Here is a 13648-nt window from a genome sequence, read left to right as displayed (position 1 = left end):
GGAAGACAGTTTGGCTGTCCCTCAGGAAGTTATCTACAGGACTGCCATATGATCCAGTAATTCCTCTACTAGGAAAATATCCAGAAGAACTGAAAACTGTGATATGAACAGACATCTGTACACCCATGTTCATTGCGGCATTATTCCCAATTGCCAAAAGATGGAAACAAGTCAAGTGTCTGTCATCAACTGATGGATGGATAAACAAAATGTGGTATATATATATGATCAAATACCATGCTGCAGTAAGAAGAAATGGAATTGGGACACATATGATAACATGGATGAATCTTAAGGACATTATGCTAAGTGAAGTAAGCCAGACACAAAAGGACAAATATTGCATGGTCTTACTAATAATGAAGTAAATATGAAATAAATGCATGGAGTTTAGACCTAGAGAATAGGTTATTAGGTGATAAGAGGAGGGCTGTGAAGGAGTACTGATGCTTAATGTACATACAAGTTTTAATTAACTTGACTGGAAATATGTGAAAAAGATAGAGTTGATGGTAACACATTATAGTGATTATAGTTGGAAGCAGTTGGTTTATAAATGGGATTGTGGCTGAAAAGAATAGTCTAGGAATATAAATGTCAACTGAAAGAAAGCTTGAGACTGATCTAGTGGCTGAATAATACAGTAAACCCAGAAGTGGATGAGAATTTTGGCTAATAGTACAAATTCAAGAATGTACTTCTATGAGCTAGAACAGATGTATTTCCCAATTGTAGGGTGGTGAGAATTTGGAGAAGTATGGGACAAATTCACTTAGTATAACCTACAGACTATAGTTAACAGCAATACTGTAATATTCTTGCATCAATGCCAAAGATATACTATGCTAATTATAGGGGGGTGTGGAAAAATATACTGAATATATGCTATGGACCATAATTAGTGCTAATAGTCTGAAGATATTATATCATAGTGTGTAACAAATGTGCCACAAGGGTGTGGTGTGTTAGTGAAGGGTTGTTGTGTGGGAATTCTATACATGTGCATGATAGTTTTGTAAGTTCATAGCTTCTATAATAAAAACACATTAAAAAGAAAAAAATATGCTCATAACAATTATAATTTTTAGTAAGAAAATAGATAATTAGGAAAAATGTAAAGTGAAATCAGTGATTATATGAGGATAATAGAATTAGATGCAATGTGTTTTACATATCCTTAATATAAGGATTATGTCATGAAAAAATCCAAAAGTAATTGAAACTGGAAAAGTATAACTGTGCAATAGAAAAGTGTGGCATAATTAAAAATATGCGTTAAAAATTATAGATTTTTAAAAAAAACCTTAATTGATGTATTTATCATGTTAACCCAATAAAGAAGAAAAAACCAAATATGATGATCTCAACTGAAGCAAAATAAACCAATACATTTTTTTCTCTCAGCAATCCCATGATATAATGAACCTCCCCTAATCTGATAAAAAGTATCTTTGAAGAAAAAGAAAATTCATAGGACACAAAATGATATATTGAACAGCTACATTCTAAGTTAGGGGAAAAATTATGATGTCAATGCTCATATTTTTATTCAAAATGGTACTGGAAATCCTAGCCTGTGTAATAAGTTAAATACATAAAATGTATTAAGTTTGAAAAGAGAGAAATAAACAATTTTTGAGTCAATGATGATGTGCTTGTGTATGGAACATCCAAAGAAATCTACAAGTAATTCAATAAGACCAAAGAATTAAGATCAATATAATAAAATGCATTTTCTTTGTGTTACTATCAGTAAACAACTAGGAAATGTACAGCTACCTTTAACAATAACATCAAGCACTAAATACCTACAAATAAATTGAATCAAACGTACCAAATCTTTACTCTGAAAATTACGCACCATTCCTGAAAACTCTTAAAGAAAAACTAAATGAATAAAGAAGAGATATATAATCTTCATGGAATATAAGTTCAATATTTTCAAAATGAAAATTCAATATGATCCCAATCAAAATTTCAGAAGGCTTTTGGTAGAAAATGATAAACTGATTCTAAAATTGTATGGAAACTCAGAGGTATTAGGATGGCCATGAAAATCTTGAAAAAGCATAGAATAGAGAAATACTCTACCAGATTTCAAGACATACCATGAAACCTCAGAAACAGCATGGCACTGGCATAAGGGTAGACAAATGGGTCAATGTAGCAAAACAGGGTAGACCTACAAACACTTTACACCCAACTTTCAACAAATTGCCAAAGCAGTTTATTGACAGAAACAACTCTCTTTTCACTTAATGGTGCTGAAAAATTAGAAATTTTTATTGAAAAATAAACCTTAACTCCTACCTCACACCTCATCTAAAAACTATTTCGAGATGGATCTTAGAACTTGAAATAAATCCTAAAATATTAAACGTCTAAAAAGCTTTGTTTTCTAAAGAAAGCATCAGAGAATATCTTCACAGACTGGGATGACAATAGTTTTTTATACCAGACACAAGAGGTACTATTCATTAAAAAAAAATAATTTTTTAACCCAAAAGTTCAATCAGTACTAATACATCTTTTCATCAAAACACATTGGTACAAAAGAGAAAGACCAGTCTCAGAGGCTGGTAAACTGTAGTGAGTGGCAGTGAATTTCCCCTCTGCACAGCCCCAGCCCCAGCCCCAGCCCCCACAGCACAGCAGGCAGCAGTGGGGCGGGCCCTGGCTCCTGGTGTGGCTTGGAAGCCAGGGCAGGGTGGCTACAGGGACCTCATCCTCCAAACCCCAGGAGTGTGTGGTCTGCTAACTGATCTCTGTGCTGGGTCAGCTGCTTTAGATCTCTGGGGGTCAGTTCTGAGGGTGGCCACTGTTCCAGTGCCCTCAGGCAAAGTGGCCAAGGAGTCTGGCCATGTTTTCTCCTCTGGAAACTTTCCATTCCTCATTTGGGAGCAAATTAGTTTGGAAATGTCACAAATTGATGGCTCCAGCTCTCTGCAACAACAACAACAAAAAAAACAAACAAAACTGGCAGTACCAGAGGAGTGGGGGAACTAGATTTCCAGAGTTATAACATAATACTCAAATAGCCAGTTCACAACAAAATATTACAAAGCACCCAAAGAAATGGGAAAGTGAAACTGCCACTTACCTTTCAGTCCCTGTCTTACTGATTTGTAGAAGTTTCTAGAAACTTTAATTCAAATGCATACCTCTTCATGTTTATTCATAAGAAACTTGCTGCCTCCTGAGAAAAGTTACTATTTCTGAGGCCAGCTTTAACCAGTTCTTGTCACAAAGTATGCTAAATATTCATTTTAGGATAAAGCATAATTGCAACTGAGCATGCTCCATTTAACCCTGCCTTTCTCAACCTGGATTGGCCCATGTCATCCTTAAGCCTGCCACTCAGCCACCTTTCCCAACCTGGATGGGCCCACAGCACCTCACCCCATTTTAGCCACTCCCTTAAGCCCGCCTTCCACAGATGGTATAAAACCCCAGACCCCATGTTGCTCACAGAGACTGATCTGAGGCTTGCCTCCAGTCTCCTTGCAGCCAAAGCAGTGCTGATGCAAAATACCAGGAATCAGTTGGCTTTTATAAAGGGTATTTATTTGGGATAGAAGCTTATATTTACCAGGCCATAAAGCATAAGTTACTTTCCTCACCAGTGTCTTTTGCCATGTATTGTAGCAAGATGGCTGCCAACTGCCATGGTTCAGGCTTCCTGGGATCCTCTCTTCCCACGGCTTGCTTCTCTTTCTCACAACCAAGCTCCACTGTATGCTTATTTCCCAGGGTTCCAGCTCAAGACTCCAGCATCAAACCCCAAAATCAAAACTCTAACATCAAATCTCCCACTCTGTCCTTTACCATGCCTTTTATCTGTGAGTCCCCACCCACCAAGGGGCAGGGACTCAACACATTACTGATGTGGCCCAATCAAAGCCCTAATCATAATTTAATCACTCCCAGGTACAGACCAATTTACAAACATAACCTAATATCTATTTTTGGAATTCATGAACTATATCAAACTGCTACACCTATGAAAATAAACTCTGGAATATATGAGCCCTCCTCACAGAAGCAGCTTGGCTAAAAAGCCAGGCCCTTGACCCTGAATATTGCATTTATGAAACATTTCTATAATGATGAAACTAAATTTAATTGTAATTAATGCCTAAGAGTCACCCCCTGAAGAAAAACCTCCTTGTTGCTCAATTGTATTCTTTCTCTCTCTAAGCTGATCTCTACAAATAAATTCATACCTTCCCCCCTACATGGGACTTGACTCCCAGGGATGAGCCTCCCTGGCACTATCAAATTTTGGTCAGCAATGCTTTCAGAGAAGGATCTTGATCAAAAGGGAAAATGTTAAAACAAAGTAGAGTTCCTTTGGCTAAAAGATTTGAAATGGAGTTGAATGCTGATTCTCAAGTTTGATCTTATGTGGGTCTCAATCAGATGTCACAGGCTGCCACAGTTGTGCAAATCCTCAAGCACCAAAGCTCTTGAGAAGCCTGAGGACACCCAGACACTAAAAACCAGCCACATGGCTATGTGGAATCAACAATGGGCCCAAGTTTGTACCCAACCAGGGTACATTTTTCTATGTGTTGATAATGAGAAAATATAGTATAGGCATGCCACGGCAGTTATCTGGATTTTACTAGTTATCTACTATCTTACTACTCCTCTTCTAATCTCCTGGACCCTGATAAAAACATGCATTGGCTTAATTTTTGCCAGTATATTTCTTACCTTGGGATTCACAACCCCATGGGGGAAATTTGCCTTTCATAGAGTAACTATGTGTAACCTCACTCTGGTCATAGAAAATATAACAGTCTCCATGACCACAAGCATTGAATATCTTTGGAAACCCTATGAACCATTTACTTTTTCTTTTTAAGGTATCAGGGCCATGACTGAACCTAGGACCTTGTATGTGGGAAGCTGGCACTCAGCTCAACCACAGAGCTACATCAGCTTCCCTGACTTGGCTTCTTCATTTATTTGCTGTTTTTTTGTTTTGTTTTGTTTTGTTTTGTTTTTTTAGGCAGCACTGGGAACTGAACTCAGGACCTCCCAAGTAGGAAGCAGATGCTCAACTGTTTGAGCCCCACACACCCACAGCCCCATTTACCTTTTAAAGGTTTTGAAGAAGGCATCTTTGACACCCAGGTTAGAATGCTCCAGTGTGTAAATAATGTATGGATAAAAGTGTACTCTACAGTATTTGAAGTTGGATATTTCAATAACCATTTTCAGCATGAACAGGCACTAGGCATAATTGCAGGTGGATTAGGATTAGAAATAGGACTATTAGTTCCTTGGGGCAGTTTGCTCTATGCAATTTAATTACAATGGTTGAGGAACTTGCCACCTCCACTGCTCCTGCACTTGAGGCCATTCACGTCTCTATCGACTCTTTGTCCAATGTTGTTGTGGACAATCAGATGGCCTTAGACTATCTTTTAGCTGAACAAGAGTATGCACTGCAGCTAACACCTCATGTTGTACTTGGGCACCTACCTCCAGCCAGATAGAGTTAAATATGCAAGAGCTAAATATACAGTCAGGCTATCTGGCCACAGGTGGTTAATAACCCATCCACACAAACCTTCTGGGAATCAAGGTGTCTTGGCTCTCACCCATTTTAACTTCAATAACAGAAACAGCTGTGCCTCTTATGCTCAGACCTTTGGTTCTAAACCCTATGGTCAAATCTGTATCCCAGAGACTGTGGTCTGCTGGACTCTTCTACTCTTGGAGAACAGGGGTACCAGTCTGTGCCTCAACAGCCAAAGTGGGGAAGATGGACAGCCCAAGCCACCTCCTCAGCCCAGAACCTGTGGATGCCTCTCCATTCCTTGAATCCCAACCTAGACCCTGAATCAGCAGGGAGTACCTAGAGCCATCATTGTCCCATACATCAAGATTGAAGAATGTGAAAACAGAGAAGGGGAGATTAAAACTGCTATGGACCAACCCCCTTGAAACTGCCACTCACTAACCCACTTTTCAGATTAGTCTCTCACTTACTGGTTTGTAGAAGTTTCTAGAAATTTTCATCCAAATGCCTAGCTCTTCATGTTTATTCATAGGAGGGTTCTCGCCTTGCAAGAAAAGTTACTGTTTCTGAAGCCAGCTCTAACCAGTTCTAGTCACCAAGCTTGCTAGACCTCCATGTTAGGACCAAGCACAATTGCAAGTGAGCATGCTTTGTCTAACCCTGCCTTTCTCAAGTTGGATTGGCCCACATCATCCTTAAGCCTGCCACTCACCCACCTTTGCCAAACCAGAGTGGCCTGAGGCACTTCACCCCAACCTTAGCCACTCCCTTAAGGCTGCATTCCCTATCGGTATAAAACCCCAGCCCCAACATTGCTCAGGGAGACTGACAAGGCTCTCCTCCAGCCTCCTTGCTGGCCAACCATGCAATGAACTCTTTTCTTGAAATTCTGGTGGCTTGGTATTGGCTTCTGTGCACATCAGGCAAATGGACGCTATCAAAAGTATGGCCCATTCACAGGAAAAAAAAAGAGCTTTCCAGGAACCATCCCTAAGGAAACTCATTTATTGGAACTATTAGTCAGACTTCAAATAAACCATTTTAAATATGTAAAATGGGCTAAAGGCATCCATTTACAAAGAATTAAAGGAAATTAGGAAAACATCTGAACAAAGTATAGTGATAGAAATTATAAAAAGGAAACAAACAGGAATTTTTTAAGCTGCAAAGTACAGTAATTGAAATGAAAAACTCATTAGACAGATTCGACGGCAGATTTGAAAAGGCAGAAAAATGAATCATCAGCAAACTTGAAGACAAGACAATTGAAATTATCCAGTGTAGGGAATGGAAAGAAAAAACAATGAAGAAAAATGCTTGGAGCTGGAGGGACCTGTGGGCCAACAAGCAAACTGACACACACATCACTGGAGCCCAGAAGGATGAGAGAGAGAAGGTGGCAGAATAAGCATTTGGAGAATGATGGCCCTGTACTCTCCATGCTGATAAAAGACATGGCCACCGGTCCAGGAAGCTCAGTGAGCTCCACGCAGGAGAGACTCTTGGACTGAGGGAAACAAAGGCATGCTGTTTCCATGGTAGCAAGTTACTTTCTGACCACTGGGTCATGTTGTCCCTGGAGATGTACATGCAGGTGGCTAATCTCTCTGGGAAACATAACATTCCAGCAGAACCCAGACTTGATATCTCAAGTAACCTGGGCAACAAGATTTATGAGTATACTTGTTTCAATAACATAATAGAACATCTTGGGCTTTAGTTACTATCATATCCACTGTGCACTGTGTTTTCATTAATGAAGTTATGGGAATAGTTAGCTAGGATAGTTGCTGGTTCTCACAGTTGCTTGGGGTGTATAAAGAAGCCCCTGATATTAATAAACTTGTCTGATGAGCTTGAGAAATCAATGCTCTCAGAACCCCTGATCCCAATCTCTTCTTTGTCTTTCATTCCCAAAACCCTTCGGGACCGTTGACTCTGACAATGGACAGTTAGATGCGAAGGCAGAGAAGGCTCTGGAGTCAGTGAGAGAAGCCCCAGGCACCGCCCAGTGGAGCACGTCCTCTGCCTCCCCTCACCCCTTTCCTCCCACGACCCTGGACTGAGGGCCTGTGAGCAGGGGGCGGCTTACCCACAAAGAGCTGGCTGTTGAGCTGCAGCAGCCGGTGCCCATCAGTGGGCATGGGCCGCGCGTGGCCAGGGCACTTGTCCACCTGCAGCGAAGCCTCCTTGGTGTTCCTCTGGGCCTGGAACTGGTGCCAGCAGCTGTCGCTGAGGGAGGTCGGTGCCCGCACTGTGACCTCACAGGGCCCGTTCCCCACATCAAAGGAAAAGGTCACCTCCATGAGAGCTGAAGCAGGAGAGGTGATGGAGAGAGAGAGAGAGAGAGAGAGGGACCGCTTTCCAACTGTGTGGTTTTTTCATACTCTCACACGGACATTGCAAGCAAAGACGCTGGAATAAAGCAGATGCCCGTACCTGTCAAGGAGGCCACAGGAGTGGATCTGGAGGTGGCTGAAGTTCCCCAGCGCCCCCTGCTGTACAGAAATCAGATCCACCTCCCAGGCATTGATAGAGATGCTTCAGAGCCCTGGAATCCAGCGGGTGGCGGCTCCCAGTCCCCCCGTGGAACCCCAGGGAGGAGGCCTGCGCATCCAGAGGAGAGGGAGGAATGATCATTACCAGCGCACAGGTGTCCACAGGTTAGACCTCCTTTACCTTCATGAGAAGGTCGTGCTGCTTTTCATGGGGGAGGGGGTTAAGCTGAGTTGAAAGAGTATAAATGATACTGGGGTCAGGGATATAAAAAAGGTGAAGGTGAGCTAAGGTTTTAAATTCCTAAAACTGAAGTCAGTCATGATCCTTTTTAAAGCACACTAGAAAAATTTAAGTCTTTTTAGCTTATTAGTGAAAAAAGTAAAATGCACATGGATTTAAAATTGTAAGTGAAATAACCGATCATATTATAAGACATACGAATTGCATAAATTATGAAGTTTGGAAATGCTATGAAGCCAGAAGGTGGCTGGACACCTGGCCTTTGTCCAGACACACCGTTCAGCGTGTGCCCCAGTGTGCAAGGACACATGCGTGTGCAAGCTTGTTCAGATCAGGTCATCTTCAAGACTGGCCTTGGGAAATCAGAGGCATTTGTATTTGCTTTTGTTACATGCCCCAGAAGGACATGCCCAATCTGATCCCCACCCCAGGAAAGTGGTAGGTGGGCCTCACCCATGAGCTGTCCTCAAGGAGGGGCCTGGGCACAGGCCCCGGGGAGAAAGCCATGTGGCAATGAGGCTGGGGCACCAGAAGGCAGCCAGCACCCACCAGCAGCCACGAGGGGTGCAGAGGCTCTACCTCGGCTCTACAGCAGTGGAGTGAACCTCTGTCGTCCTAAGACATGCAGCCTGTGCAGCCCAAGAACCAAGTCACTTCCTAACAATCACTTGTATTATGAGATCTAGTCAAATGCATAATCAGCAGTTACCTTTCTGCGTTTATACCTGAGAACTACTAAGAGTAATGATGAATGGCATAACAAGTCCATGGTCCAAAAAATTCACATTGGAGAATATGCTGTAAAAATGGAATGGGTGTTTGATGATTTCCAAGGCCCACCGCTGCTCACTGACCCAAACCTCCCCCCACCAGGGCTTGTCCCTGAGACACGCCTCTTGGCCCTCCCTGGCCACCTCCTGGGCCCATCGTACGGTCATGCCTGGGACCACTGCTTCCATCGCACCCCCATCAGTTCTGGCATCACATGAAACAAACTGACTGCACTGCCCTGCACTGCACTAAGTCCTGCAATTGGAGATTCAAGCACACGTGGCAGTGCAGCAAACAGAGACCAGCACCACTGGCTGGCCATAGCTAACAGCACACTGGGGCAGATGCAAGTGCCCACTCATTAACACTGGGTTCCTGCAGGTTCTGGCAGAGCAGCATGCAGGCATACAAACATATCACTATGTAGGCACACACACACAGCACACAGGCACTCACACATCAGCATGCAAGCACACACACACAGCACAAAGGCACATGCACACAGCATGCAGGCACATGCAAACATCAGCTTGATGGCACATGCACATCAGCATGCAGGCATTCACATATAAGCATGCAGGCATGCACACATGGTACACAGACACAAAGGCTTGCAGGCGCATGCACATGGGCACACATCAGCATGCAGGCACATGCACACAGCACGCAGGTATGTGCACACATCAGCATGCACTGTAAGCACTCATACCCTGCAATGCCAAAGCAACCTTCTGTTAATTTTATGTTATGAAACCTTGGCTTTTGTACTTCAATTTCTTCACTGAATAAAATGATGCTTCATATATCTCAACTCTGAGAACATCATTTTCCCCCCTAATTGTGGATAAAAGTTATTGGATAACTTTTTAAATTTAGAAAATTGTCCAATTATTTAAGTATTTTTCAGCTTAGACTTGAGGTTTTGTGATCATATTTTAAGTTAGACTCAAAAAAACTCAACTAAGAAATTTTGTTAAATATAGAGTTTAACCATTGAACTTATGCTTTTTTAAAATATACTCCCTGTGGGCCTGTGCTAATAATAGTTCATAAACATCAAGGAATTGGGAATAAGAATCATGCACCTTAACTCTTTCTCAATCCATACTGGTTTTCCATCTGGAAGTTTCTTTGATAATAGCAAGTTTAGTTTCCCTTTTTTGTTTTAAGAATTACATAACTGTTTGATGCTTTCTCTTCCCAATAATCTATATAAATATGGCAAATAAAAATAAATATCCATCTTCCAAGCCATTATATGGCACATTAAAATGCTGGATACTAGCCACACGGGAACTGTGAAGTTTCAAATTAAAATTTATGTCAACAAATCCGATCAGATTCTGAAGACTTTCAATTATCATTTTCTTAGGTTAAAGGTAATACACATACTTCAGATGGTAAAATATCTACAGAAGGGTGGGTTTGCCCCTATAGATAACATGAAATTCATTAAGATTGAGAGGCTATTATATTAATAAAAGCTTCTGAGTAATGATTACATACTAAAAATAGTAACAGCTCTACTAATCACCCTTTCTCATAAAATATATTCTTTAACACTTCCAGAACAAAATAAATTCAGAGCTTTGACAGAATTGGTGATAGCAGTCACAAAGAATGTGCCTTCACAGAAAAGCATGCCCTGTGGTTAGCAAACTCCAAGTATGATAATCATAAAAAATCTACACTGAGACACTTCATAGTCAAACAGTTGAAAGAGAAAGAAAGAATGAAAATCTTCAAAGAAACAAGAGAACATGACTAATTAATTCAGGGAAGCTTTGGTAGAATTAATGACTTACTTTATCTGAAACAATGGAGACCAGAAATCAGTGGAAAGTGTCAAAAAATAAAAGTTTCTTTATCTAGGAAAACTGTCATTTAAAAATGGGATTGTGTGAAGAAGCTCCAGGAATCAGTCTCTCCACCCAGACAAACTATTGAGCTGGCAGGAACTGTGTGAAATCAACTATTTTGGAACTCTGGAGTCTAGTGCAGCACTGTAGATTCTAGGGAAAAGCCAGAGGAAGATGCTGGTAAACTGTGATAAATATCAGCATATTTCACCCTCCATGCAGTAGCCACCATCCCATAACCCCCAGCTACATGGCGGTCAGCAGTGGGGACTGCAGCCAGGGCTCCTGGTACAGCTTACAGGTGCATGAGTGGGCTGTAGGGACCAGGACACCATAGTCTGGGGATGTGCCATCTAATTGCTGATCACAGCATTTGATTAGCTCCTTCGGATCATTGGTGGGGTCAGCTCTCGGGGTCGCAATTGTTTCAACCCCCTCTGGCAAACCAGTAGAAGATTCTTAAAGAAGCAGTACCTTTTGTTTTTCTCTTTTCTCTTTCCATTTCTTGATTAAAGGGAAAAATAGTCTGGAAAAGTCACAAATTGATGGCTCCAGACTTCAATTAAAAAAAAAAAAAAACAGAAAAATCAAAACCTAGCCATCTCAGAGGTATGACAGAACTAGATTTCCAGAGGTAGAGTATAACATAACACTCGTATTTTCCAGCAGTCGCAGAATTAGAAAACCCACAAAGAAACAGGAAAGTATGACTCATTCATAGGGACAAATAAAAGACCTTGCCAGAAACCATCCCTGAGGAAGCTCATCCATTGGAACAATTAATCAATGACTTGAAATTAACTGTCTTAAACATGTTAATGAGCTAAAGAAATAATTAAAGGAGATTAGGAAAATGTTGCCTGAACAATATGGAAAGATAGATTATAAACAAGGGAACAAACAAATTTTGGAGCTGCAAAGTGTATAAATGAAATGAATTAGATGGATTCAACAGCAGATTTGCAGGCAGAAGAAAGGATCAGTGACCTTGAAGAAAAGACAATTGAAATTATCCAGTGTGAGGAAGAAAAGGAAAATATAATGAATAAAAATGAATAGAGCCTGAGGTAGCTGTGGGATAGCATAAAGTATACCAATATATGCATCATTGGAGACCCAGAAGGACAAGAGAGATAGGGGCAGAAAAAAGTATTTAAAGAAATAATAGCCAAAATCTTCTCAATTCTGATGAAAGACATACACATCCAGGAACTTAACAAACTCTAAGCGGGATAGACTCTTAGAGATCTTCACCAAGAATGATTATAGTGAAATTGTCAAAATAAAAAAGACAAAGAGAGGACTTGAAAGCAGCAAGAGAGAAGTGACTTGTCACATACCAGATTCTGTAATAAGATTAAAAGTGGATCTCTCATCAGAAACCATGGAGACCAGAAGACAGTGGGATGGCATATTTAAAGTCCTTAAAGCAAAAATTGTCAACAGGAATAAAACTAGCAAAATTATCCTTCAAAAAGTAAAATGAAATTAAGATATTTACAGATAAACAAAAGCTGAATGAGATCATTACCAGAAATACTACAGGAAATACTAAAGCGAGTCCTTCAACTGAAATGGAAGGACACTATGGGTAACTTGAATACATGAAAGAAATAAAGAATTTTTAGTAAAGAAAACTACATAGGTATGTATAAAATCCTATATTATTTTACTTTTGGTTTGTAACTGCACCCTTCCCCCTATAATGGAACAGGAAAATATTTAAAAAACATTTAAAACATATGGGTTTGACAGTTTGATATTATTTATGAATTTCAAAAAGAGATATTATGTTTGTAAACTGGTCTATTCCTCTGGGATACCCTTTGATTTAAATACAAGGCTTACATTTACTTTATTAAATCAAGATTAGGGCTTTAATTTAACCATGTCATTAGGGTGTGCAGGGTTGAGTACCCCCTTGGTGAGCTATATAAATGGATGTTTAATCAAGAACACAGAAGGAGAAACACAGAAGAACACAGAGGAAGAGAGACAGCTCCACGGACATGGCAGAATTCCCAGGAAGAGAGGTGAACCATTTGCCTGATAGTTTACAGCTGACCTTGTGGAGAGAACAGAACAGCTGAGTCCTGAAAGAAATGAGCCCCAGGAAGAGATATGAGCCTTATGCCAGCTGACAGCTGAGATCAGAAGAAGCTGGACCCACAGAGTCTTAAGAGGGAAGAGGAAGGCTGAATCTCACAGACATTGTCAGCCATCTTGCTTCAACACATGCCAACAGTTTGGTAAGGAAGTAACCTTGAGTTGGACTCTTTAAGGCCTTGTAACTGTAAGCTTTTACCCCAAACAATAAAAGACAAAAAATTTCTGGTACTTTGCATCAGCACCCCTTTGGATAAGTAATACAATGGCATATAATGATGTAATCTGAGACAATAACAAAGTAAAGGGAGAGGGATGGAGATTTATGGGAGTAGAGAGTTTGTGTATTACTGAAACTACTTTGGTGCTAGTCATGCTAGGTTGTGTTTAGTTTAAGACATTAATGGTAATTACCAAGGTAACCACTAAGAAAATATCTGAAAAATAGAGAGAAAATGAAAGAAGGGAATCAAAAGGATACAATACAAAAGAAAGCAAATACAAAAAGGACAGTAATGCAGAAATTGAAGAACAGAAAACATACATAAAATACAGAAAACAAATAGCTAAATGGTGGACATAAATTCTGTCTTCTTGGTCATCAGTGGATTAAACTCCCCCATTAAAAGGCAGATATTTGCAG

At 40.5% G+C, this 13648-nt stretch overlaps 1 protein-coding gene across 1 annotated transcript in view; it reads right to left on the bottom strand.

Moving 5' to 3' along the window:
* The window catches only part of LOC131278939 (contactin-associated protein-like 3), a 177393-nt gene that overhangs the window by 20812 nt on the left and 142933 nt on the right, over positions 1–13648 (bottom strand). The window contains 1 exon segment of the mRNA XM_071215575.1: positions 7623–7841. Coding sequence (XP_071071676.1) covers positions 7623–7841 — 219 coding nt within the window.

The sequence above is a fragment of the Dasypus novemcinctus genome, chromosome 6, assembly GCF_030445035.2.
Source record: "Dasypus novemcinctus isolate mDasNov1 chromosome 6, mDasNov1.1.hap2, whole genome shotgun sequence".
Lineage (NCBI taxonomy): Eukaryota > Metazoa > Chordata > Mammalia > Cingulata > Dasypodidae > Dasypus > Dasypus novemcinctus.
The sequence above is the reverse complement of the archived record's forward strand: the minus strand, read 5'-3'. Positions and strand labels throughout refer to the sequence as shown.